This window comes from Thamnophis elegans, chromosome 7, assembly GCF_009769535.1.
Source record: "Thamnophis elegans isolate rThaEle1 chromosome 7, rThaEle1.pri, whole genome shotgun sequence".
In the NCBI taxonomy this organism is placed as follows: domain Eukaryota; kingdom Metazoa; phylum Chordata; class Lepidosauria; order Squamata; family Colubridae; genus Thamnophis; species Thamnophis elegans.
This window is the reverse complement of record NC_045547.1, coordinates 34,521,070-34,546,141: the sequence shown is the minus strand read 5'-3', so window position 1 is coordinate 34,546,141 and position 25,072 is coordinate 34,521,070. Positions and strand designations below refer to the sequence as shown.

General features: G+C 36.7%; 1 protein-coding gene across 1 annotated transcript in view; it reads right to left on the bottom strand.

Moving 5' to 3' along the window:
- The window catches only part of GRIN2B (glutamate ionotropic receptor NMDA type subunit 2B), a 233,551-nt gene that overhangs the window by 7,174 nt on the left and 201,305 nt on the right, over positions 1–25,072 (bottom strand). The window contains exons 8-10 of the mRNA XM_032221467.1: positions 22,947–23,176; positions 6,356–6,516; positions 4,173–4,360 (exon numbers count right to left, since the gene is read on the bottom strand). Coding sequence (XP_032077358.1) covers positions 4,173–4,360; positions 6,356–6,516; positions 22,947–23,176 — 579 coding nt within the window. The remainder of the gene's footprint in view (positions 1–4,172; positions 4,361–6,355; positions 6,517–22,946; positions 23,177–25,072) is intronic.

Here is a 25,072-nt window from a genome sequence, read left to right as displayed (position 1 = left end):
GTGTTGAAAAGAGTCAAGAAATGGGTAGAATGCTGCTGAAGGGAGACAAAGAATGAATCCTACTGACCATAGATGAGAGCTGCTAATTAAGGCCTACCTCATGGCAGTAAAAATGGTGAAAAGTCACAATTTCTTTGCATTTATTGCATCCACAGAGTGCTGCCTGTTGGTCATGTTTAAGGTCACCTGGTCCCTCCTCAGGAAAGAGGGCTCAAATGAACATTTATAGGGCCACGCAGAGGAATTTGTCCAGCACCTGATGGATAAAATTACTTGAATTCATTCTCAGTTAGATTCCAACTATGGAGCAGGTCCAAGGAGCATATTTATCTAGTTATCTGGTAGCACTTTTACCCTGTTCGAGGAAATATACAAGGTCCTCAGGGCTCCTAGTGCAGCTACTTCTTTATTAGATCCTTGCCCTCCTGGTTGGTAAGAGTCACCAGGAGGATGACTTTGGCTGGTGAGGTCCAGGATAAAATCATTTTCTGCTGTGGTCTCCACCTTCTGGAATATTCTCCCACTTGACCTGGGGCCCAACTATGTTAGGGGTAGCTGGAGAGGTAGAGAAGATTCTCACCCCCAGATTGCCCATCATCTTGATTCTTAACTTTTTGTTCTAATTTTAGCACTTTTTAAGTTTTATGATATTGAAGCCACCTAGAGTCACTGTATTGGTAGGATCGGTGGCACAGAAATTTAAAACATAAATAACTTGACTTTTCCTAGTACCAGTTTTAACTTGTAGCTGTGTTCTTCTATGGTGATTCAGACAAGGATGTCATTCGTGTGTAGCACTGTTACTTGAATATCTACCATCAATTTTGTAAGATATGATAGAAGATTTCAAAGAGCAGACTGTGCCATAGTACATTTACCCTGTGGTAATGTATCTGGTTGTGTACCAGAACTGAAATTTCTGGTATTTAGAAAATATATTTTACCACCATTTCTTCTATCACAAGGTCACAATGCTCTCTTTGGTTTTGTTTGTTTGTTTGTTTCATTCAATCAATCAATCATGTCTGATTGTTGGAAATTCTTGACAAAGTTTTTCAGAAGTGGTTTGCCATTGCCTCCTTCCTAGGGCTGAGAGAAGGTGGCCAGCTCAAAATCATCCAAATGGTATTGTAACTAAGACAGGACTAGAACTCACAGTGTCCTGGTTTCTATCCTGAAATCTTAACCACTACACTGAACTGGTTCTCTATTTATTTTCTTTGAGTATACTAGTTAATTATTGTAAGTACGGGCAAATTCTCAAAATCCATGTTTCTTGCAAACAATAATCACATAATAGATCCACTTAATCTGAAATTTATTCTTCATTATGGCAAATAATTATTTTTGCTTCGATTCTGCTTTTGTCTTCAATACTGCTTTTATATTATGCATTGTATGTGTGTCTCTCCTAAGAATAATGGATGCATTCTTGGAAGTATCACAATATTATAAAATACAACTTTATGCTCAGTTCTGTTCCTAAAATGCATTTTCATTAATCATGGAGGATTTTTTTCTCTAGTAATTCTATATTGATGATATTGATACAGTTAACTACTTGTAAACTGTTATATGTTTTTAGGACCATTATGGTGCTTCATGGATTTAATAATACTCTTTTTACATAATACATGGTTTTTTTTTTTCATTTCAACATGAATTCAAACCACTGATTGTGTCTACTGGATTCTTATATGATTGTAGGCATAGGTATTAGATATGTCATTTTTTGTAACCATGATCAATTGCTAGACTGCACCAGTAACAGTTATATAATTGATTTACTGTTGTTGATTAAGCCTAAGAAGAAATTATCTTCTTTAGATTCATGCTATTTTTAAAATTGTTTTTGTACTTTTGCCATGTAAAAGTGCTTTCTATATTTATGACATTTTGGCCATTTGCTGGACACTATTTACAGGTATACTTCCTTCTCACTTAATTATCGCCTAGGTTTGCCTTGTTTTGAGGGGTTAGGGGTTTTGTTTGTTTGCTTGCTTGCTTCCTGGTTGCTTTGCTAGAGCCAAAATTATATTTCTGACTGGATCTGCTGACATCATTCCATAGGTCTTGATCACAGGTGATGGTGAATAATGGACTATGAATTATCAATAATTATCAACTATGAGTGAGCAACCTCTGCCCTTTGACTTATATCAGTAGCATTTTCTATGAACATTTTCCTCTCTAAGTAACTGGTCTTCCATTATCTTGTTTCTTATGTTTCTTATTTGATCTTTGAGTATTCAGAAGCTTCAATGGTCCAGGTAACTTTGGGTATACCACATATGCCCATGTTTCACCATTGCTTCCCAAGTTGGAAATAAATTTGCACAATGTCTGTATCAAGGCCTTATGTTCAACCATGTTACTTTAAATATTGTGTTATATGCATTATATTATAAATAATAACCCTTGTCAAAATAGATCATTTATACAATCTAAAGTGAAACCAATAAAATTTATAAGTAACCATTTTCTATACAAATTGAATAGAGACTTGATTAAAATAATGTTCCACCAGGCTGCCTAAGTATATTTATTTTAGATACATATAATCCTTGGATGGACAACTCTAGGTGTAAACCAGGCAACTAGAGATTTTAACAATCAGCCCTATCCCCCTGTGCTTTCTTCACTTCTGCTAGCACACCTTTGTTACTTGAATGACATTGACTTAAAGCAGCGACAATGCAAGCCAAACACTTAACAATATATTCCTTACCCTATGTAAAAGACAAAGTTTATTTTCCTCACTTGCTTCAGAGACAGGTTCCATTCCAGCAAGTGCATCAAGTATTTAAGGGCATTGGTATTTCTGTTGGAGTTACTGCATCCAATGGCCTGTGTATCCCAGCTCACATTTCATCTGACCCAGCTCAGGGGAAAAACCCTTCAAACGCAGTTTTGCTAACATGCTATTTTATAACACTCAAGATTTGCTGGAAAAGAACAGTGTATCTATAAATCTGATATGGAACTATTGAGAGATTTACAGTTAAATTTCTCAATGCACTTCCTCATACATTAAGAAATCAACTCTCCCTTGCCACTGGCTCTATAGCAGCCTATCAGGAAAATATTTTACAAAGACACATGCACACAAACATATATCTTGCCAGATACAAAGGCTATAGAATGGGGGTGGGGGTAGAGACAACTGCAAACTTATTTAACTCATACAGTACACAAAGCCCTGTGGTAAGATATTTCACTATTGGCAGATTTGAAGCAGAGAAAGTGCTCATTGATAAGCAGTCTGTATTTAGTTATTGGCCAATTCTGGCTAAGCAATGTTTGATGAAGATTCTTGTTCATCAAATTCCAAACCTCAAGCACTTGGAATCATGCCACACTAAAAACATTTTCAAGCTGCAGATTGAGAAGAAAAACTGGAGGAGCTGAGGATTTGTTTTAAAATGTATTGAGCTAATTGGCAATTGGGAAGATAGAAGATGTGACAGAAATCATTAACTTTAATAGCTGAGTAATCTTATTTATATCTACACCACATGCAACATAGTCCTCCTGATTATAAAGACATTATACCAGTGGTTTATTGCACATTTTGCTGGTGTTCCATAAGTACAACCAAAATTCAGCATTACTCCAAGATTGCTGATTCTGTTCTATGCTTACTGCTTCTTACATCTTGTCTGGGCTTTGCATATCATTCACTCAAAAAGGAATCACATGATGGATATGTATGTATTTATGTGCTGCCGAGGCTGGGAATACTTGTTGGAGTTCCTGTCGAATATGTCAAAATGATTTGACTGTCTTTGACATAAATAGCATGTTTGCCTTTTAGTGTCTTAATTCTGTATTCATAATTATGAAGTGTATTTATTTTATTTCATCCTCCCTCCTAACTTCTCTGGGTGACAGTTAGGATACAAACTTAGCAAATATAGCTTATGTGTCTTTTGAGATTTCTGAAACGCCTCCTAATGATGTTTATGACTACAAGCCACTTTGGTAATTGCCACTGACATGTTGAACTGTAAATCTCTCAAATAAATAAATGGCTGTAAAACTAAACATTCACTATGATGCAATGGGCCAGAGTCTTTGAAATAGCATTCCCTATTAGGTTAAAACACTGGAGGGTTTAATGGAGTAATCTTAGTAAAAAAAAATCTTTTTTCTTCATTATCCAAATTACTCACCATCGCCAAAAAGCTGTAAAATTGCAAGATCCACTTGCCGCTTCCAGCCAGAGTTCTTCTGGATGGCAATGCCGTAGCCAGTAGAAGCAAAGACCTTTCCACTGCCAATTGTCACTAGCTTGCAGCCTTCATCTCTGCCAGCCATATAGTTTAGCACAGCAGCATCATAAATAAAAGCATCCAGTTTCCTACAGAATGTCAAAAACCCAAAAAGGGGGAAAGAATAACAGAAAAGTGTACAAAATCAATCCACCATTTAGAAATCAACTGTGAGAAAGAATGAATCCAGGTAATACACATATTTATGCAGAACTAAAATTTGAGTAGTCATGGGATCCATGCACCTGTTTCCAGAATCTTTCAGTCTTTAAAGATATTTTCATAACCCAAGCAAGAAAATGTCTTCCACTTCTCTCCATAACTCAAACCTGAAAACATCTTCATTCACTTGACTATAACATACCCTTCCTTAACTGTGAGAATCATGTAGCAATATTTCGGCAACATGCCTAGGAAAAGTACACAGTGATTAAAGCAGCAAAGCATACCATTTCCTGATCAAACAGCTGGAGAGATGGTGTTAAGCAAAATGTAATTACTCAAATTAGATTTGGCCGGGACCCCTGCTCTTCTGAAGAGTCCCCTGAGCATCTTTAAATATGACAAGTGGTTGGAGATCATGTTATATCTCAATATAAGGGCAGAAATGTAAGCTTTATATTGCCCAAGTAATCTCATCATGAAGATGGTGCTGATTATTTATAGACAGACAACTTCTGTCACCAAATCTAGGATGAAGATGGAGCAAATCATTCTGTTTTTATTTTTTAGAGTCTTCAATCCACGCAAACAGGGATTTTATTCTGGCACTTTCCTAGAAAGTCAATTTTTTTGAAAAGTATGTAGAGAGCAGGAAGGGGAGGCCTCCTTCATCTTTCCCCACTTTTGTTTCTTTTTCCATCTCTTGTTTTAAAACAATACCCTGGTGGACTAGTGGTGTCACTAATTTTTGTTTGCCTCATTTAGTGGTCAGTCTTCTTGGAAGAGTGGGTCTCATGCTGTTGCTTTTAATGTGCCCCCAAAAGTTCATGAATGTTTGCGGGGCACAGATTAAAGGGGAATGTTTGATATGGCATTATTTAATACTAGTTATATTTTGACAAGTTGTTGAACCATTTGACTGGTTCAGTTCACATTTTATTCTTATTATTCACATATTTCCATAAGGCTTTCATATTTATCCCAGTAGGACACTTTTGGCTATAAACAGCATAAAACATCTCAACTGGGCCATAAAACCTGGTTCTGCTTTTGGTCTTTATTTCATCCCAGCTCCCTCTTGTTGACAGCTTGTCAAAGAGCTGCTTGGTGGGCTGCAGTGGAGTGCTAGCAGAGAGGGGAATGGTGCTTCTGGAAGTCTGCCAGTGAGTTCTCTGACAGGTCTATTTCTCTCTGTAGCTGCCGCCTCCTCCTCCTGGGATTTTTCCCATGTGCATATATGTACCCGAAGAAGGTATATTTTTCTGTTCATCTGTGTGAACTGGATTTCACATAGCAATAGCACTTAGACTTTTATACTGCTTTACAGTGCTTTATAGCCCTCTCTAAGCAGTTTACAGAGACAGAATATTGCTCCCAACAATCTGCGTCCTCATTTTACCCACCTCAGAAGGATGGAAGGCTGAGTCAACCTTGAGCCTGGTGAGATTCGATCTGCCAAACTGCTGGCAACCGGTGATCAGCAGAAGTAGCCTGTAGTACTGCACTTTAACCACTGCGCCACCACGGCTCATCCTAATAACAATGTTGTGTTGTGGACAAAATATTTATCTATTTGAATTCATAAAGTGTGTTGTTCTTTGGACAGATGCAATGGGCAGTTTGCCCAGGATCAACACCAAAAAATATGCCAGCCCAATTCTTCGGTACTTCCTTATTTTCTCTTCATTCCACTCTGAGTTCCTTATTTCATATTACTGATCCTCTTACTGCATTTGATTTAAAGGGGTATAAATATTTATACTTCAACATTTCCCCATATCTCCTCTAGACAATGGTGTGGAATGGAATGCATGCAATATTTTGGTAAAAGGAATATTTTTGAAGAAGTGAGATATCTGAAGAGGTAGGTTTATACACTCAACATTATTATTTATGCTAAATTTGGAAGGCAGCAGTCTCACCCTGTTTTCAGTGATGATAAAGCATCTTGCACTGATCTTTGGTTGAATTTCACCATATAGGCATGCATCAGTTCGTAATTGTTGCGAATATTCCTCTCCGTACTGCCATTGGGAACTGTTCCAAAGCGGAAAGGTGGTGAGAAAGCATTTGGATTTTGGAACTATAAGAGAAAAAGAAGAAAGGAAGGAAGGAAGGAAGGAAGGAAGGAAGGAAGGAAGGAAGGAAGGAAGGAAGGAAGGAAGGAAGGGCCTTTCAGTAATTTATTTGAGAATAGATTAGATTGCCTGAATTTCAGTAACATTAATATTAGTAGTTATCAATTCATTACTGAGGTCCATACATGAAATGGCAACTCTCTTTGAAGTCTTTGCTGCTGAGGTTTATAGAATAAAGTATCATTTTAGTAGAGCTAAATGAAGAGGGATTGTCTGCTACTTACCTATAACAACTGAATCAGAATCATGTATTTTGAGGCTTGACATCATTTATGAGGTAGTATCATCATGTAAGTTGTCATCAATTTATCATTTGAGTAATGATATAATGCAGAGGGTTTAAATTGATGCAATTTATTTCCTCCAAATAATAATAATAATAATAATAATAATAATAATAATAATAATAATAATAATAATAATAGTCCGAGTATTCAGCACCGATATTTCAATGCAGTTTGGCATGGAAAAATGCGCCACTGTATCCATAAAAAGGGGCAAAATCATTGCATGTGAGGGAATTGAAATGCCCAATGGCCAATTAATTAAATGCAAAGAAAATGAAGCCTACAAATACTTAGGCATTCTGCAGTTGGATAACATCAAGCATGGAGAAGTAAAAACTATTGTCAGGCGAGAGTACACCAACAGAGTTAGGAAAATTTTGAAATCTAAATTGAATGGTGGAAATACAATCAAGGCCATAAATACCTGGGCAATACCAGTTATAAGATACACAGCTGGTATAGTTAACTGGACACAAGCTGATTTGGACCTTTTGGACCGAAAAACCAGGAAACTAATGACAATGCACTACAGTTTACATCCACGTGGTGATACTGATAGACTATATCTGCCCCGAAAATCAGGTGGCAGAGGATTATTACAAGTGAAGCAAATAGTTGAAGAAGAAAAACATGCACTGGCTGATTATTTAAAAGAAAGTCAAGAACATCTATTAATCAAAGTAAAGAACAAAAATCTACTGAAGGCCCAACAGACGAAACAAGAATACAGAAAAGATGTGATAAAATCAAGAATGGAGAGTTGGCAGAACAAAGCACTGCATGGCCAATTTCTGGAAAAAATAAAAGATAAAGTGGACAGTAAAAAAACGTCCTAGGCCCCTGGGTGGGGCCCGACTAGTAACCAATGCCAAATCCGGCGAAACAACTGGCTGCTGTGATACAATTGCATAATAATTCTGAAAAAGTCACTGAAAATCAGATGGTCAAGATCTTGTCGGATTTCCGTATACAAACAGACAAAATACTGGCGCATAATACACCAGACATCACACTGGTTGAGAAAAATAAGGTCACAATCATAGACATCGCAATACCAGGTGATAGCAAGGTCGACGAGAAGGAACATGAAAAAATCGCAAGATACCAGGACTTAAAAATTGAAATTCAACAACTATGGCACAAACCAGCAGTGATAATTCCAGTGGTAATTGGCACACTGGGTGCTATTCCAAAAGCACTGGAATTACATTTAAAACAGTTAAAAATTGACAAAATCACCATCAGTCAAATGCAAAAAGCCGCACTGCTTGGATCTGCACGCATATTACGAAAATACGTTACGACGTCCTAGGCCCCTGGGTGGGGCCCGACTAGTAACCAATGCCAAATCCGGCGAAACAACTGGCCGCTGTGATACAATTGTATAATAATAATTTAAAAAATGCAGTTTGGCATGGAAAAATGAGCCACTGTATCCATAAAAAGGGGCAAAATCACTACATGTGAGGGTAGTGGCCAACTAATTAAATGCAACGAAAATGAAGCCTACAAATACTTAGACATTCGGCAGTTGGATAACATCAAACATGGAGAAGTAAAAACTAATGTCAGGAGGGAGTACACCAACAGAGTTAGGAAAATTTTGAAATCTAAATTGAATGGTGGAAATACAATCAAGGCCATAAATACCTGGGCAATACCAATTATAAGATACACCGCTGGTATAGTTAACTGGACACAAGCTGATTTGGACATTCTGGACCGAAGAACCAGGAAACTAATGACAATGCACTACAGTTTACTCACACGGGGTGACACTGATAGACTATACCTGCCCTGAAAATCAGGTGGCAGAGGATTATTACAAGTGAAGCAAATAGTTGAAGAAGAAAAACATGCACTGGCTGATTATTTTTTAAAAAGTCATAACATCTATTAATCAAAGTAAAGAACAAAAATCTACTGAAGGCCCAACAGACAAAACAATAATATAGAAAAAATGTGATAAAATTAAGACGAAACAAGAATAACAGACGAAGCAAGAATATAGAAAAGATGTGATAAAATTAAGAATGGAGAGTTGGCAGAACAAAGCACTGCATGGCCAATTTCTGGAAAAAATAAAAGATAAAGTGGACAGTAAAAAAACTTGGTTATGGTTAACAACAGGTACATTAAAGAAAGAAACAGAGTCACTAATCCTGGCTGTACAAGAACAAGCTATCCGCACAAATGCCATTAAGGCCAAAATCGAAAAATCCTCTGATGATGCCAAATGCAGACTTTGCAAAGAAGCTGATGAAACTGTTGATCACATACTCAGCTGCTGTAAAAAAATTGCGCAGACTGATTATAAATTGTGGCACAATTCAGTAGCACAAATGATCCACTGGAATTTGTGCAAAAAAATACAATATTAAAACAGCAACAAATTGGTGGGAGCATAAGCCTGAAAAAGTCACCGAAAATCAGATGGTCAAGATATTGTGGGATTTTCGTACACAAATGGACAAAATACTGGCGCACAATACACCAGACATCACACTGGTTGAGAAAAATAAGGTTACAATCATAGACATCGCAATACCAGGTGATAGCACGGTCGACGAGAAGGAACATGAAAAAATCACGAAATACCAGGACTTAAAAATTGAAATTCAATGATTATGGCACAAACCAGCAGTGGTAATTCCAGTGGTAATCAGCACACTGGGTGCTATTCCAAAAGCACTCGAACTACATTTAAAACAGTTAAAAATTGACAAAATCACCATCAGTCAAATGCAAAAAGCCGCACTGCTTGGATCCGCACGCATATTACAAAAATACATTACGATGTCCTAGGCCCCTGGGTGGGGCCCGACTAGTAATCAATGCCAAATCCGGCAAAACAACAGGCCGGTGTGATACAATTCTGTTGTTGCTTTATAACAATAATCTTATGACAATGAATCATGCTTTGCACCCTAAAAGTGATATTGACCAATTATATCTACCAAGAGCAGAGCGTGGTCGAGAACTCCTACGAGTAAAACAGACTGCGGAAGAAGAAAAACACAGCTTGAATGATTACATCCAGAAAAGTGAAGAACCAATGATTAAAGAAGTAAATAAAGGAGGCTTTTAAAGACAACTAAATCAAAAGTTGAATATAAGAAAGAAATAATTGAGAAGCGAGCTGAAAATTGGAAAAGCAAAGCTATGCATAGCCAATACTTGAAAAGTATTGAAGGCAAAGCTGACCAAAAGCTAATTTGGAGTTGGTTAAGATCAGGAGTACTGAAAAAAGAAACAGAAGGTTTTATTTTGGCAGCTCAAGAACAAGCCTTAGCCATAAACTGCATGAAGGCAAAAATTCAACATGTTACCACCAATAGCAAATGCCGCCTCTGTAATGAGAAAGATGAGACAGTCGACCATCTGATCAGCGGGTGCAGCAAAATTTCACAAACTGACTACCTACAACACCATGACCACATTGCTAAGATTATTCACTGGAAATTGTGCCAAAAGTTTGGATTTGAGTACAGCAAAAACCACTGGGACCATCAGGTTGAGAATGTTTTAGAGAATGAGAAAGTCAAGATCTTGTGGGACTTCAGAATCCAGACTGACAGGCACTTGGCCCACAACACACCTGACATAACAATAATTGAAAATAAAAAAGTATGGTTCATTGACATTGCAATACCTGGTGATGAACGAATTGAGGATAAACAGCAAGAAAAAATCACAAAATACCAGGACTTGTAAATTGAGGTTGAGCAACTGTGGAAAAAGAAATCATGTGTTGTCCCAATTGTAATTGGAGCCCTTGGAGCAATACCTAAAGGGCTACCTCACTATTTGAAAATTCTAAATTTACCTGATTTGAACATTCTGACTCTCCAAAAAACCACCCTACTTGGAACAACTTATATCCTCCGACGTTACCTTAACAGTTCCCAGGTCCTTGGTTAGGACTCGAGCTGTTGAACTACCAACCAGACCCAAAGGTTGTGAATCTCACCAAAGATTAACCACATAATAATAAATTGCGGCAGAAATGTATCTATTGCATGCAAAATTCATTGAGTTTTAATGTTCTGCAAAGAGACAAGTTTCTAAATTAAAAAAGCAGTACTGCACTTTAGGTATCAAAATGATTAAAATAAATCAGCTCCACTTGCAAACACATAAAAGATACTCTACCTGCAGTATATTTGGCTTAAAACTGACACAAACAATAATTTTCAAACAGTAAAATATTTATGACAAATTATTAGGATAGGATAAAACAGTGCTTTGAATTCAAGAACACTCCAATTGAATCATCTTGACTCCCTAATCATTGCCCAGACTTGTTTCAAAGCAGCAAATCAAATTGGATGGCTCTGCCCATTCAGTGATTTGGGGGCTGTTACAGATAATGAAACATCCTTGATTCCTATGGGGAGAGAATCAGGGGTGGGTTCCTGCCAGTTTTAACCTCTTCTATAGAAGAGGTTCCACAAATCTACAGTGCCGTTTAGAACCAGTTCCAGCTCCCTCCCCCGCCCATCCATACATCATCAAGATGAAGAGCAAGAGGAGGAATTCTGGGAGTTGAAGCCCACAAGTCTTAAAGCTGTCAAGTTTGAATACCCCTGGGTTTTTTTCTAAAGGGTTAGGGGTGCAAGGGTCTTGTAACGTGACAGCTTTAAGACTTGCGTGCTTCCGTCGTGACATTACAACGTGTGGTCTCGATACTCTGAGACTGCTGTTGACACTTTTGCTGCTGTGGGGGGGGTCCATTGAGACCTAAACCATCCCGTAGAGACGGTGATCAGGAAGACAAAGCCTTGCTGGTCTCAGGGATATTGCAAAATCCCTGATAGACCCAAGGGAAGTGCTTCAAGCAGCCCCTATGCTGATGAAGTCGGGATGCTCCAGAAGGAAGGAAGTGAAAAGAGAAAGTGAGTCCATCTGGTGAGGTATTTTTTCTATTTTGCTAAAGACTGCCCAAAGAAATATTTCTTTAATGCCAAATTGATCCTTAAACAAAAGAACTGAGCGGTGAAAATAATCCTAATGGGATCACTGTGGAAAGTTTTTTTTTCCTTTGTCATTGTAACTATTTTTTGTGGATTGAAATGCTCATCACATTCTCCATTTCTCCTCTTAAAGTGAACGGATTCATTTTTTCTTCTTCTACTTCTTATTGCTTTATTTTTTGACTTCTGGATTAAAACCTTCCTTTTTATTTTAACAATTCTTCCTACTACTTGTTATTAAACCACACTAAAAGAAATCTAAAGAACTTTGTTTCCTACGGAAGGTGAAAATTAACTGCCAGTCGGAGGTTTTTTTAAACAATGTATCTCTTTCTTTATTTGACTTCACTAACTTTGCAGCTGAAGGGTTTGCAACTTGTTTACAGAAAAAAAAACCAAGGGCAGGAACTGTTTTCACAGGTGCCTCTGTGAATTATTTTGGCAAAGAAAGAAAGAAAGAAAGAAAGAAAGAAAGAAAGAAAGAAAGAAAGGGTGGGGGACAGAACCCTTCCCCTTTGAAGAGCATAAAAGAACTTGTGTTTAAGTCAACTTAAAATAAAAGCTAAGAGAGGCCTGGAAGACTAGACTGGCAATCATTATTAGGTTTTTTTTTTCTTTTTCTTTCTCTCTTTTGTTTTGGAAATATGGGTCAATACTTAGATGAGGAAACCTTAAAATTCCAAAATAACTTGGCTGGAATTCAAAGTCTATTGGAAGGATATGGGAGAATTGAGAAGAAGCTGGGAAGACTAGTCTTCCTCACAGCAAAACATGATGGGGTTGGAGCCCCCAAAATTAAAGGGGAGAATGAAGATATAGAAGATAAAGACAATAGATGGATTTATGAATGGAGCAAATGTGGGTGAAAATGGAAAGGGAATGTGGAAAAGGGAATTTGACAAATTGGAGCTCTAACCCAGATTTCAGGACACAGAAGAGAAAAAAATATTAATGATGATAGACATAAGAAGAGAAATTTTTTCAGAAGCAAGATTGACAAACAAAGACAAGTTAACTTTAGTAGCAATTGGTGGGCAAGGAGATTATCTGAGAGACCCTTCAAGCAACAAAGTGCAGAGAGAAGCCGATAAAAACCTTATAAAGGTGATAAAAAGAAGACTGACTCCACAATTAACAAGAGAGATAAGACTGTTTTGTTACTGGAAAGATACAGGTTTACAATGAAAGTTGGTAATAAAAAAATAGGTTTTTTATTATTGGTGATTAATAAGTAGGAATTTTGTAACTCCTAGATTGTTTTAGATTGTTATTAAATGTTTACTCACTAACAATTAATTAACTATAAATAATAATAATGAAATGGTAATGGATACAGCGTAATGATATATACATGTATTGACAATTTAGTATAAGAAATGTGGATATAAATTGTAAATTGTGATCTGGGAAAAAGACCTATAAATTTTATTAACAAATTTTCATTTAGATCTGGTTATAAAGGGGTAAAGTTTTTTGTTGTTGTTTTTTGGGGTGGGGGCCCTGATGAGAGGAGATGGGGCATAAATAGTAAATGATTTTTAGCCAATTATAATAACAAAAAGGAAATGTTAATGGACATTGTTTAACAATATATACTTGCTATGGTATTGGCTAAAGTAAATGGATATAAATTTTAATCAGTGAGTTGGGAAAAAAGGGGGGGAGGCTTAGAAACTTTATTAAGTGACTCTTATTTAAAAGATGCTATAAAGGTGTAATGTTATTGGAGGATTTTTTGAAATAGCTAATGAATGCCATTATGTGATTGTGTCTTGAAATATGAATGATTTGAGGTAAAAGCATGTTCAAATAATTGTAGTCAAATGAGAATTGTGGTACATTGATAGTAAGATATACAAAGATTTTTGACTTAAAGTGTATAATCTAATACGAACTATAAGTAATGAATGTGGAAGAAACGCACTAAAGTTATCTTTCTACAAGATGTAATGAAGGATGATTCTTTTTTTATTTTTTTTATAAAAAAATTCAAAAAAAGACTTCAAATGTGCTTCAAATGCCAGAGTTTCTGAGCCAACATTTTGCTTGCTAAGCAAGAGCGTTTGGTTGCTAAGCAAGTGCATCGTTAAGTGAATTTCACCACATTTTAGAAGCTGGCCATGCCCACCCAGTCACATGGCTGGCAAGCCACTCCCACCCAGTTACATGGCCAGCAAGCCACTCCCACCCAGTCACATGGCTGACAAGCCACTCCCACAAAGCAGGCCATACTTACAGAAGAGGTTCTAAAAAATTTTGAAACCCACTATTGGAGAGAATGCTTCTGAGTGTCAGCATTGCCATATTCAATATAACATATTCAACCAATCAATTTAATCTTTCATTAACTTTCTGCCTATAAGAATTATCTTGGGGTGGCAAAGTTAACGTTCCTCTAGGTTTTAATAATTTCCTTAGCCTTCAAATTCTTGAAGGCAGCTGATCACCGTCCTAATGCAACATAAGTCTATGCTGATCATTTGAACATAGCCAGAACTCAGTTTTGTTTTTTCAATATTGCAAATATGGACTCAAGTCTGGTGTTACTCGTAAATTCTATATGCTTGGTTAAGTCTCTTAAAAACAAATAAATATGTGCCAGTCAGGGTACAAATCATAAGTGCTGAGTTAATTGATTTCTGCTTTAGGTTATATTGTATTCTTAAGTGTTCCTATTTGTTCTCTGATTATTGTGTCATATTGTGTGATTAAGTTACTTGCTTTTTTTGCCTAGAATAAAGTCTTAAATATTCATATTGCTATGGTTATTGTTTTCAAATCCAAAAAAAGCTGCAGAATCAGCCAAATCAGCTAAGATGAGAATCAAGAAATACAGTGCTAGATAGATTTTTATCTTTATCCAACATGGTTCCTCTTGTATCCCAATGTTCTTTCTGCCCCTGATAGATACATTCTTTAGAAAACTGGATGCAATATTGCAAGTGGGGTCTTACCAAAGCATTTTAAAGTGGTATTAACCCTTCATGTGATCTTGATTCTATCCCTCTGTTAATGCAGCCTAGAATTGTTTTGGCTTTTTTGGCAGTTACAGCACATTGCTTACTCATATTTAAGTGATCCATCCATCCATTTCACAGTTACTACTATTGAGTCAGGAATCACCTCTTCTATACCTGTGCATTTTATTTTTCTTGCCTAAGTATGGAACCTTACATTGAATTTCATTTTGTTAGACAGGGCCCAATTTTCAAAATCCTCCTGATTTTTGGAGTGTTGGCTATTCCTGCCAGGTTGGTGTTATCTGTAAATTTCATGAGTTCCCTGTCTATCCCCTTACCTAAAGCATATATGATGATATTGAAGAGTACTGGGCTTAACACAGAGCCTTGGGGTACCCACTGCTACCTCTCTCCATGTAGATGCAGTTCTATTAAGGATTCCATGTTGAGTGTGGTTGGTCAGCCAGTTACAAACCCATCTTATGGTGATGCTGTCTAACCAAATTGTAGATTTTGGTTTACTTTATCAAATGCCTCACTGAAGTCCAAGTAAATTATATCCACAGTATTTCGCTGGTCCACTAATTTGGTCACTTTGTCAGAGAATGCAATAAGATTTGTCTGGCATGATCTGTTTTTGACAAACTCATGTTGGCTTCTGGTTATGACTTTATTTGCCTCTAGGTGTTTGCAGATTCATTGCTGGATTGTCTTTTCCAGGATTTTTCCAGGTATTGATGTCAGGTTGATATGTCTGTAGTTTTCTGGATCCATTTTTGTTTTTCTTTTTTTGAAGGTGGAACCATATCAGCCCTTTTCCAATCGTCTGGTAGTTCCCTGGTGCTCCAGAATCTTTGAAATATATGGTTTGATAGTTCTGAGATCACATCTGCCAGCTCCTTCAGAACCTTGTGGTGTAATGCACCTGGCCCTGGTGATTTGAACTTGTCTAGTGTGAGTAGGTGTTCTCTTACAATTTTCTTGTTCATTGGTGCTGGGAGGGAGTGTGGTTTGCTCTTATTTTTATATACTATTGGCTTGCCCTGTCAGTGGTGCCAATAATATATAAAAATAAGAGCAAACCCTACTCCATTCTAGCACTGATGCCGTTACCTACTGTGGTAATAAAATGTCTGCAAGAAAACCACCAAGCTCAGAAGAGAATCAAGGATCACTCAGTTCAATCATAAGCTACAAATATTTTTCTTATACTGATATGCAAGATGGCATGAAAACAACACCAAATTGAGCTCTGAGCTAGGAACCACAAAATCAATATTAAAAAAGGTAGAATTATGCCAGTTTATTAAGTAAATGGAAAAGTTCTTCAGTACTGCAGAAATATTTTGCATGCTTAGTAGCACTTTTTGCCAATGTAGTATCAAGCAAATAATGCAAGAACTGAAATTTGCTTAACAGTGAAACTAGACAGTATTATATAAAATAAAAGAATGATGGCCCAAGGCAATAAGCACACAAAAAGCTTCTAGTCTATTGAAATGATATATGTACATAACAACATATATATGAACCATCCACTTTTGCTGCAGAAAGTGTGGTCTGTATCTGTACTGCTAAAATTAGAACTTTCTAAAATAGATACAAGTATATGGATTTTCATCCAAAAAGCTACCGTTTTTTGTGGTTACATCAATCCCTTCTGCTGTCAGAAGAAGTAAACATTTTCTATTGAAAAATATGCATCTGTAGATAACTGTGTTTTTGCACTGGTAATAATTTGATAAAAAATATTAGGTTGTACAAATCTTCAAAGGAATGCTTCAGTTCAACATAGCTTTGATTGAGCCATCCCATTAAAACAAAAAAGGAATAGTTACAATATTATGGCAAAACCCTTGAAGAAATCCAGCTGGAACTAGACAGACCTACTAATCTCTAAAGAGTCTACCATCTCAGCTCTCTCCACTCCATTCTGTCAAAAAATGTAACAGCTGCAGGCACTCTGATGTTTCCTGATTATAGGCTATGGACAAATTCTTTTTATGAATCACATTTTGCATCTCAAAGCAGTATGAATCAATTTGCCCTCAAATCAAAAATTTGAATTGAATCATTCTCCCTTTAAATCTCTAATACAAGTAAAATCAAACTGCCTCTCTCTCTCTCTCTCTCTCTCTCCCTCTCTCTCTCTCTCCCTCTCTCTATCTGTGTGTGTGTGTGTGTGTGTTGCCAGTGAAAGAAAAGTTTATAGATTCATTGTAGCATCTTTTTAAAGGAACAAAACTACACTAAAAGCAAATGTTATGGTGAGTCTATAAATCAGTGTAAGAGCAGTAAAATGTGGATGTGCAATGCTGGGGGCAATGGAAGAGATCAGAATGATCTAGTGTAGAATATCCTGGTACATTTCATTACAATATAAAATGGTACAGAGTAAGTCCCTCATCCCCAGTACTCAATTGGGCTATATTAGAAATAGCCCAAAGTAAAGTAAAGCTCTATATATAATAATGGTGACATTGGGTGGTGACATTGAGTGTCGTTTCTTCTTTTGAGAGTGGGGCATTGGAATTTCATTTTAATATGTGCCTTTGTATATATAGGATAATGACAATAAAGGTTAGTTCATCTTATTATCTTATCTTATCTTCTTATCTTGAACCAATGCATTCAGTTATTCTAGAGGGAACTGTAGAATCAAATTCTTCGGAGGGAAAAGCAATAATACTTTAGCAAATTAGCAAGAACATTAGCTGGGAGAGTAATAGCTATATTAGCCATTGTGTCTGCAGCTTGCAATTAGTCCCCTTTACCAAATCTTAGCTCCAACTCTATAGTGCAATGAAAATAAAATGCAGAAAAGCATATGATGGCCAAATTCAAATGTCTTTGACTATAAGCTTGAAGTTACACACATAACTCTTCTTAGCAAATTTTATGTTTGCAACACTGAAGGTAATTGCTGCCCAACTGCATTTACCAACCTCTGGGACCTAAAAAATAAAGAATCTAAAGAAATGTTTTACATTCACAAAAAAATCTGTTCTATATATAGTATAAGAACCTCATTTCTGCTCTTGAGACTAGAGATTTCAACTAAATATTTTGAGCATCTAATACTAGGAAATTCAATATCTTTAGAGTGCCCAGAGAAATTAGAATTGTGTAAAGTATTGGTAATCCTCATACTGCTGAACCAATTAATGGAAATGCAAAAAGAATTATTTTTAGAAAATTACAGTAACTGTAATTACTGAATTACTGAAAATATATATACTGATATATTACAATCTGATGTATAGGAGAACATGTGCCAGCTCAATTCATGAAAGGTATTTATGAAAGGTTATGCAGGATCAGGTAAATGTCACCTGAGGGCACGAAAAGTAGCAATTAATGCTTTATACACACACACACACACACACACACAAACACACACACACACTTGCTGCCCCAGTAGAATACCTTTATGGAGTTTTGGGTCTAAACAAATGGTAATGAGATATATTATTATTGTTATTCACAAAGCCACTTTTATGGTTTGATTATCTATAAGCAGGATAAATAATCTTCTGTTGTAGTTGTTATTTTCCGTGATTCACTTTAGTATTTCAACTGAGTCCGTACCTCCATTTTTTTTCTTTAATCTGTTCCCTATTTAATCTCTCCATGCATTTCCCCATAGATTTTATGTATGACCAAACTGTTTATGTGGATCTGGATCTTGTCAGGCGCAAACCACAAGAACCACTCATGAATAGGCCCAAGTAGGTATTTTATTGTTGATATTAGAAGAATCTCACCAGACTGTGCCTTCTCTTTGGAATTGGCAGATATAGACCTAGAGGTATGACCTCAAGACATTTCCTCTCCCAAACTGACTCTAAGCTGGAATGTCTCTTTACTGCCTGAGAAAGGCCCTCTCCTTCAGTTGGTGATTCCATCACAGGGACAGAATCAGTGGTGAAATTCAACAGGTTCTGACAGGTTCTGGAGAACTGGTAGCGGAAATTTTGAGTAATTCAGAGAACCAGCAAATATCACCTCTGGCTGGCCCCAGAGTGGGGTGGGAATGGAGATTTTGCAGTATCCTTCCTCTGCCACGCCCATCAAGCTACGCCCACAGAACCGGTAGTAAAAAAAATTGAATTTAGCACTGGACAGAATCCTTTATTTTAAAGAACTCCCATAATTCTAACCAAAATTTTGGATTTTAAACTGGCTGTTGTAACGTAGAAAATTAATAATGAGGTAGATTGTGTAACCTTGAGACCACAATCTCATGACAATTGGATTGAGGATAAGAACAGAAATAATTAATCAGTTATTTTTAAAATGAAAATTAAATGAAAATTCAAAAGATTAAAGGAAGTTGGCCTTATTATCAAAAATCATATTGGCAGATGAACCTTCCATATGTTCGCACATGTTTACTGAAAGTAAAAATCACGAAATAGCTTCAATAGTTTGCCAAGAAGATCACTATATATATATATATATATATATACATTCTCTGCATTAACCAGAATATTTAAGAATTCAGGTTGCAGCCAATTTCTATGATGGTCTGAATTTCTAATCAGAACAGGAGCTTGTAACCAATTTTAATTAAACTATGCTGTCGCTTCATGAGAATGGTATTGCCTAAAGATTAAAAAGTTGGCTAGTAGTTCACACTAACAATTTTCTAGACTCAAATTCTATTCAATCAGAATTCAGTTTTAATTATATCACAGAAATTATTTAAAATATCCCAAAAAAAACCCTGGTAATGAAATCTATTGTGTCACAATAAATTTATCACCATGAGCACATACAATATTAAAAATGCATTAAACAATACATAACCAAAGAATTATACATGGTTGTCTGAATTAAGTCTCACCAAACTACATCCAGACATATCATTAATATTTGTATGCATTGCATGTTGTTTACAGAGAAAAAAAAACCCGTTTTCTGTGCAACGAGTATGTAATTAACAAAAGCAGAGGTTTGAGTGGTTGCTGTTCAAAACATTTTTCACACATATTTAAATTCATAGAAATAATTCTGTGAATCAACATCTGGATATAAATGCATATACTTAATTTGGCCAATTTGTGGTTTAATTTGTGTTAGGCCTAAACCCAAAGATGACACCGCAAGATCCAATTTAGTCCAGTCCTTTATTTGCTTACACCTAATGGACAAAATCTTGCCAATGAAAGCTATAACTTTTTAACCTATGTACTGTATATAGTATATACTGAGAGATTCTAAGGTGTGGTTATATTGAATCTCTTCTTCCCTCCCCCATCCCGCTAGAACTGTGTAGTCTCTTAATCAGAGCTCCTTTCTGGGAAAACTTTGTGTTGCAAAAGCTATCCCCACTGCTTTACCAGGTGAAATTCCATTTCATCATGTATCATTTAGCATGTGAATCAGCTCTGTGGCGGAAACATATAAACACATATCCTAGTGGGAGATGTACAACTTCCTCTTTGTACTTCATATTAGATATGAAAAGCTAAGTCATACTTTCTCTTTACCCCTTTCTGTATGTCATGTAGAATTGATCTGATTCCAGGTGTACCCCATTTTCTTGGATGTTTCCAAATTGGAAACTTAATTCTACTGTATTAAAATTAGGTATTGACTTCCTCTGATTGCAGCATTCATCGACTGAAATAGAAACAGTGATGGAATAAAAGAATCCTATTGTTACCTTCTGAACTAAATGTAACACTCAATTTAGATTTTTAGTAATATCAATCGGGTATGGTGTTTTCAAACTCCTGCCATTTAGTTTTAGCTAGGCATATAATCTTCATTTCAAACACCATAATTTTATTCTTAGTTTTTAGATTATTCTTAGATCAAGTTTTAGATATTTTTAGCTTAATATTATTAATAGCATGTTAGAATACCACACACCCACACAAAGAAAATCATCAAAATTGGCATTTTCTTTATGATATTGTTCTTTGATTGAGTCTAGTTTTTATGCTGGTATTTGACCAAACTAAAATGAAACTGAAATTGATCTCATTTCATGCAAGAGAAAAAGGTTAAGAAAATTATGGGAAATTGTTTTTAAATCTACATGGCACTTATCTTTTATAACCTACTTATACTGCGAAAAAAAAATACATTGCTTTTGTTTCCTCGCCCTGTTACTATACTTGCTTAAGAATCAATCTACCATGTTTTAAAATATTTATCTGATAGGAAATTATAGGAGAATAGATAATTGATAAGCAGTTCCACTTTTAATTAAGTATTAGGAGAAAAGGCAGGATTTTTTTCAAACATTGATAACTAAAGATTCATAGCTTTACAACTAGTTAGTTGTCAGTAGAGAGTACAAGAACATTAAAATGAAGAGAAGTTGAATCTGCTTGCATGACAATTCTGTGAAAAACTTGAAATGCAGCTCCTTATATTACTAGTTCATGCAGGGGTGAAATTCGACAGGTTCTGAAGAACTGGCAGCAGAAATTTTGAGAAAATTTGGAGAACTGGCAAATACCACCTCTGGCTGGCCCCAGAGTGGGGTGGGAATGGGGATTTTGCAGTATTCTTCCCCAGCCATGCCCACCAAGCCACGGCCACAGAACCGGTAGTAAAAAAAAATGAATTTTACCACTACCTTCATGTACTATCTGTAAAAGGATAAATCATTTTGATTATCTATTAACTAAAATAGGATAGGTGTAATACACTATATTGCCAAAAGTATTCGCTCACCTGCCTTTACTCGCATATGAACTGACCTCCCATTCCTAATCCATAGGGTTCAATATGACGTCGGTCCGCCTATTGCAGCTATAACAGCTTCAATTCTTCTGGGAAGGCTGTCCAGAAGGTTTAGGAGTGTGTTTATGGGAATTTTTGACCATTCTTCCAGAAGTGCATTTGTGGGGTCACACATTGATGTTGGACAAGAAGGCCTGGCTCTCAGTCTCCACTCTAATTCATCCCAAAGGTGTTCTATCGGGTTGAGGTCAGGACTCTGTGCAGGCCTGGCAGTCAAGTTCATCCACACCAGACTCTGCCATCCATGTCTTTATGGACCTTGCTTTGTGCACTGGTGCACAGTCATGCTGGAAGAGGAAGGGACCAGCTCCAAACTGTTCCCACAAAGTTGGGAGCATGGAATTGTCCAAAATGTCTTGGTATGCTGAAGCATTCAGAGTTCCTTTCACTGGAACTAAGGAGCCAAGCCCAGCTCCTGAAAAACAACCCCACACCATAATCTCCCCTCCACCAAACTTTACACTTGGCACAATGCAGTCAGACAATTACCGTTCTCCTGGCAACCGGCCAAACCCAGACTCATCCATCAGATTGGAGAAGCGCAATTCGTCACTCCAGAGAACACGTCTCCACTGCTCTAGAGTCCAGTGCAGTGCTTTACACCACTGCATCCGACGCTTTGCATTGCACTTGGTGATGTATGGCTTGGATGCAGCTGCTCGGCCATGGAAACCCATTCCATGAAGCTCTCTGCACACTGTTCTTGAGCTAATCTGAAGGCCACATGATGTTTGGAGGTCTGTAGAGATTGACTCTGCAGAAAATTGGCGACCTCTTCGCACTATGCGCCTCAGCATCCGCTGACCCCGCTCTGTCAGTTTACGTGGCCTACCACTTTGTGGCTGTGTTGCTGTCGTTCTCACACACTTCCACATTCTTATAATACAGCAGACAGTTGACTGTGGAATATTTAGGAGCAAGGAAATTTCACAACTGGATTTGTTGTACAGGTGGCATCCTATCACAGTTCCATGCTGGAATTCACTGAGCTCCTGAGAGCGACCCATTCTTTCACAAATGTTTGTAAAAACAGTCTGCATGCCTAGGTACTTGATTTTCTACACCTGTGGCCATGGAAGTGATTGGAACACCTGATTCTGATTATTTGGATGGGTGAGCGAATACTTTTGGCAATATAGTGTATCTGTTACTAAGGAAGATCTCAACAAATAGTTTGTGATTCTTCCAAAGAAGTTCTTCTGTTTGAGAAAGATGCTGTTAGACAATGACAGTCCCATAATTCATAGGTAATAAGAAACATTTACTGCACAATTTACATAATAAGTATTATAACATACCATTCATACTATATGTTATCATTGTTAAAAAAAAATACAGTATATGCCAATTTAAGTAGAGGATAAACAAAAGACTTGGATAGGGGCAGGAGGATTACCTTTCTGTCGCTCAGTCCAGACACCTGGTCAACATATTCTTCTTGGATCATAAAGGCAGCCAAATTGGCAGTGTAACTGGCCAAAAAGATGACAGCAAAGAAGGCCCATACTGATACCATGATCTTGCTGGTAGTCCCTTTGGGATTCTGCACTGGCACAGAGTTGTTGAATACAAGGCCCCACAGTAGCCAGATAGCTTTACCAATAGTGAAAGATGGACCACCAGGCTCTGAAATGACCAAAATATAGTAGAAAGAGTGAGAACTAGCACAGCAAATTATTCTAAATGATGAATGAAATGAAATTTTAGCTTTATCCAGGACCAGATGTTATGCTGTTGGCTAAGACTGTGATAAGACTGTGATAAAAGTCCTTAGTTTAAATGATGCTGCATTAGTTTGCAGCATAATTGATGTACTAACAGGTTAGCTCCATGGTCCCCCACAAACCTATTCTTGAATGGGGCCACAGAAATGCAATTTCAGGATTAAATATGATTGAAATTGAAACCAGCAGTTTGCTCTAGTAATACTCACTAGGCAATAATTCATAAACGGCAGACCTTCGTAAGTCATTCCATGGGCATGTTTAGGAGTTTGTGAGCAATCCTTGGTGCTCTCTGAACTTGGTTGTTTTCTTGCAAATGTTCATTACACAAACTATGTAACAACATTGATGATGTTACCTATTTTGGGTAACGAAATGTTTGCAAAACAAAAAACAAAAAAACCCTAAGCTCAGAGGGCATCAAGGACCGCTCATTTCAACCCCGAGTTACAAATATTCTCCTTTAAGAGTCTGTGTATTGTAACATCTACATGAATGAATACATTGCATAAAGCAGGTGGATATATTCTTTTTCACAACTCTTCTCCATCAATTGTTGTAATCAAGCTTTTGTAACCTGGTGCCTAGAAATATGCTGGATCTAAAACTCTCACAACCAACATGACTGATGGTCAAATTAAGTAGAAATCTGGCTGTTGGAGGCTTGATATATCTGAGTGTATCAGATGGGAAGGCTGAACTAACATATTTTCTCACTTATTAAGAGACATCTTTCATACATTATTCACATTTATAAATAAAGAAAACGCATTTTGCATACACAAGATATTGTATTTGGAAATGTGACAATCCTAAAATGGAATCGTTGCCTTGAGAAAAGTTGGATAGGTCATTCAAAAGAAATTAGTAAATAGAAACATGAGTTTGGAGTTAAGACAGTTCAATACACTTGGAATTTGGACTGAGAGGCTTATTGGATAACCCAGCCACTGGCATCCTAATCATCGAACTCTGGACTGTTGGTAAGATAGATGTTATTTATTATGAATATACCAAAGAAGGATACAAAGAACAAAGAACAGAACAAAAAATATCACTTTGTTTGCTTTGTATTCATAGGTATTATTATACACCCTGAAAAACTACTAACTGCAAGCCATTCCAGCAACAATTGTTAGGCAGGTATTTACAGTATGTGCAAGTGCACATGTGTAAATATGCTATGCTACTCTTAGCCCTTTTCATTGTAACACAGAGACAGATATGTTTTTCATAGTATTTTTCTGACATATTTAGAAACACTCCCATGAGGAAATATGATTTCAAAATGATACCGATTCTGTAATGACTGTGGGGTTCACATATACATGGAATAAATGTACACACATGGAAAAATGTATTCTTTTTTTTTAAAAAAAATCTACAATGTCATTAAGATTTGTGTCAGCATTATCCTTTCAATGAACTACAAAATAAAAACAATGTTTTTGTGGAAACAATGTCGTCAATTTGAAACATATAAATTATTACTGGGATTACATTTATATGAAGGGTTTTGTGATGGGGGGAAGTGCTGGAATGTTCTCTTTGTAACTAGGCAACAAAATTCCACTTTTCTTTGTTCTGTTGCCGTCAACTGTAAGTTCTGTCAAGGCAGTTGGTGGTCTTTTTGCTTGCTGCTTGCCTACCAGTAAGCTATTTGACTTGAATCTTCTTATATATTCTTGTATCACTTCATATAATGATTTTTTTTACCAACTCCACATGGTTTTATACTTATTCAAGGGTGTCAAGGAACGGTTGTGCAAGAAAGATTTTCTTCAGTCACAGTTTTCCT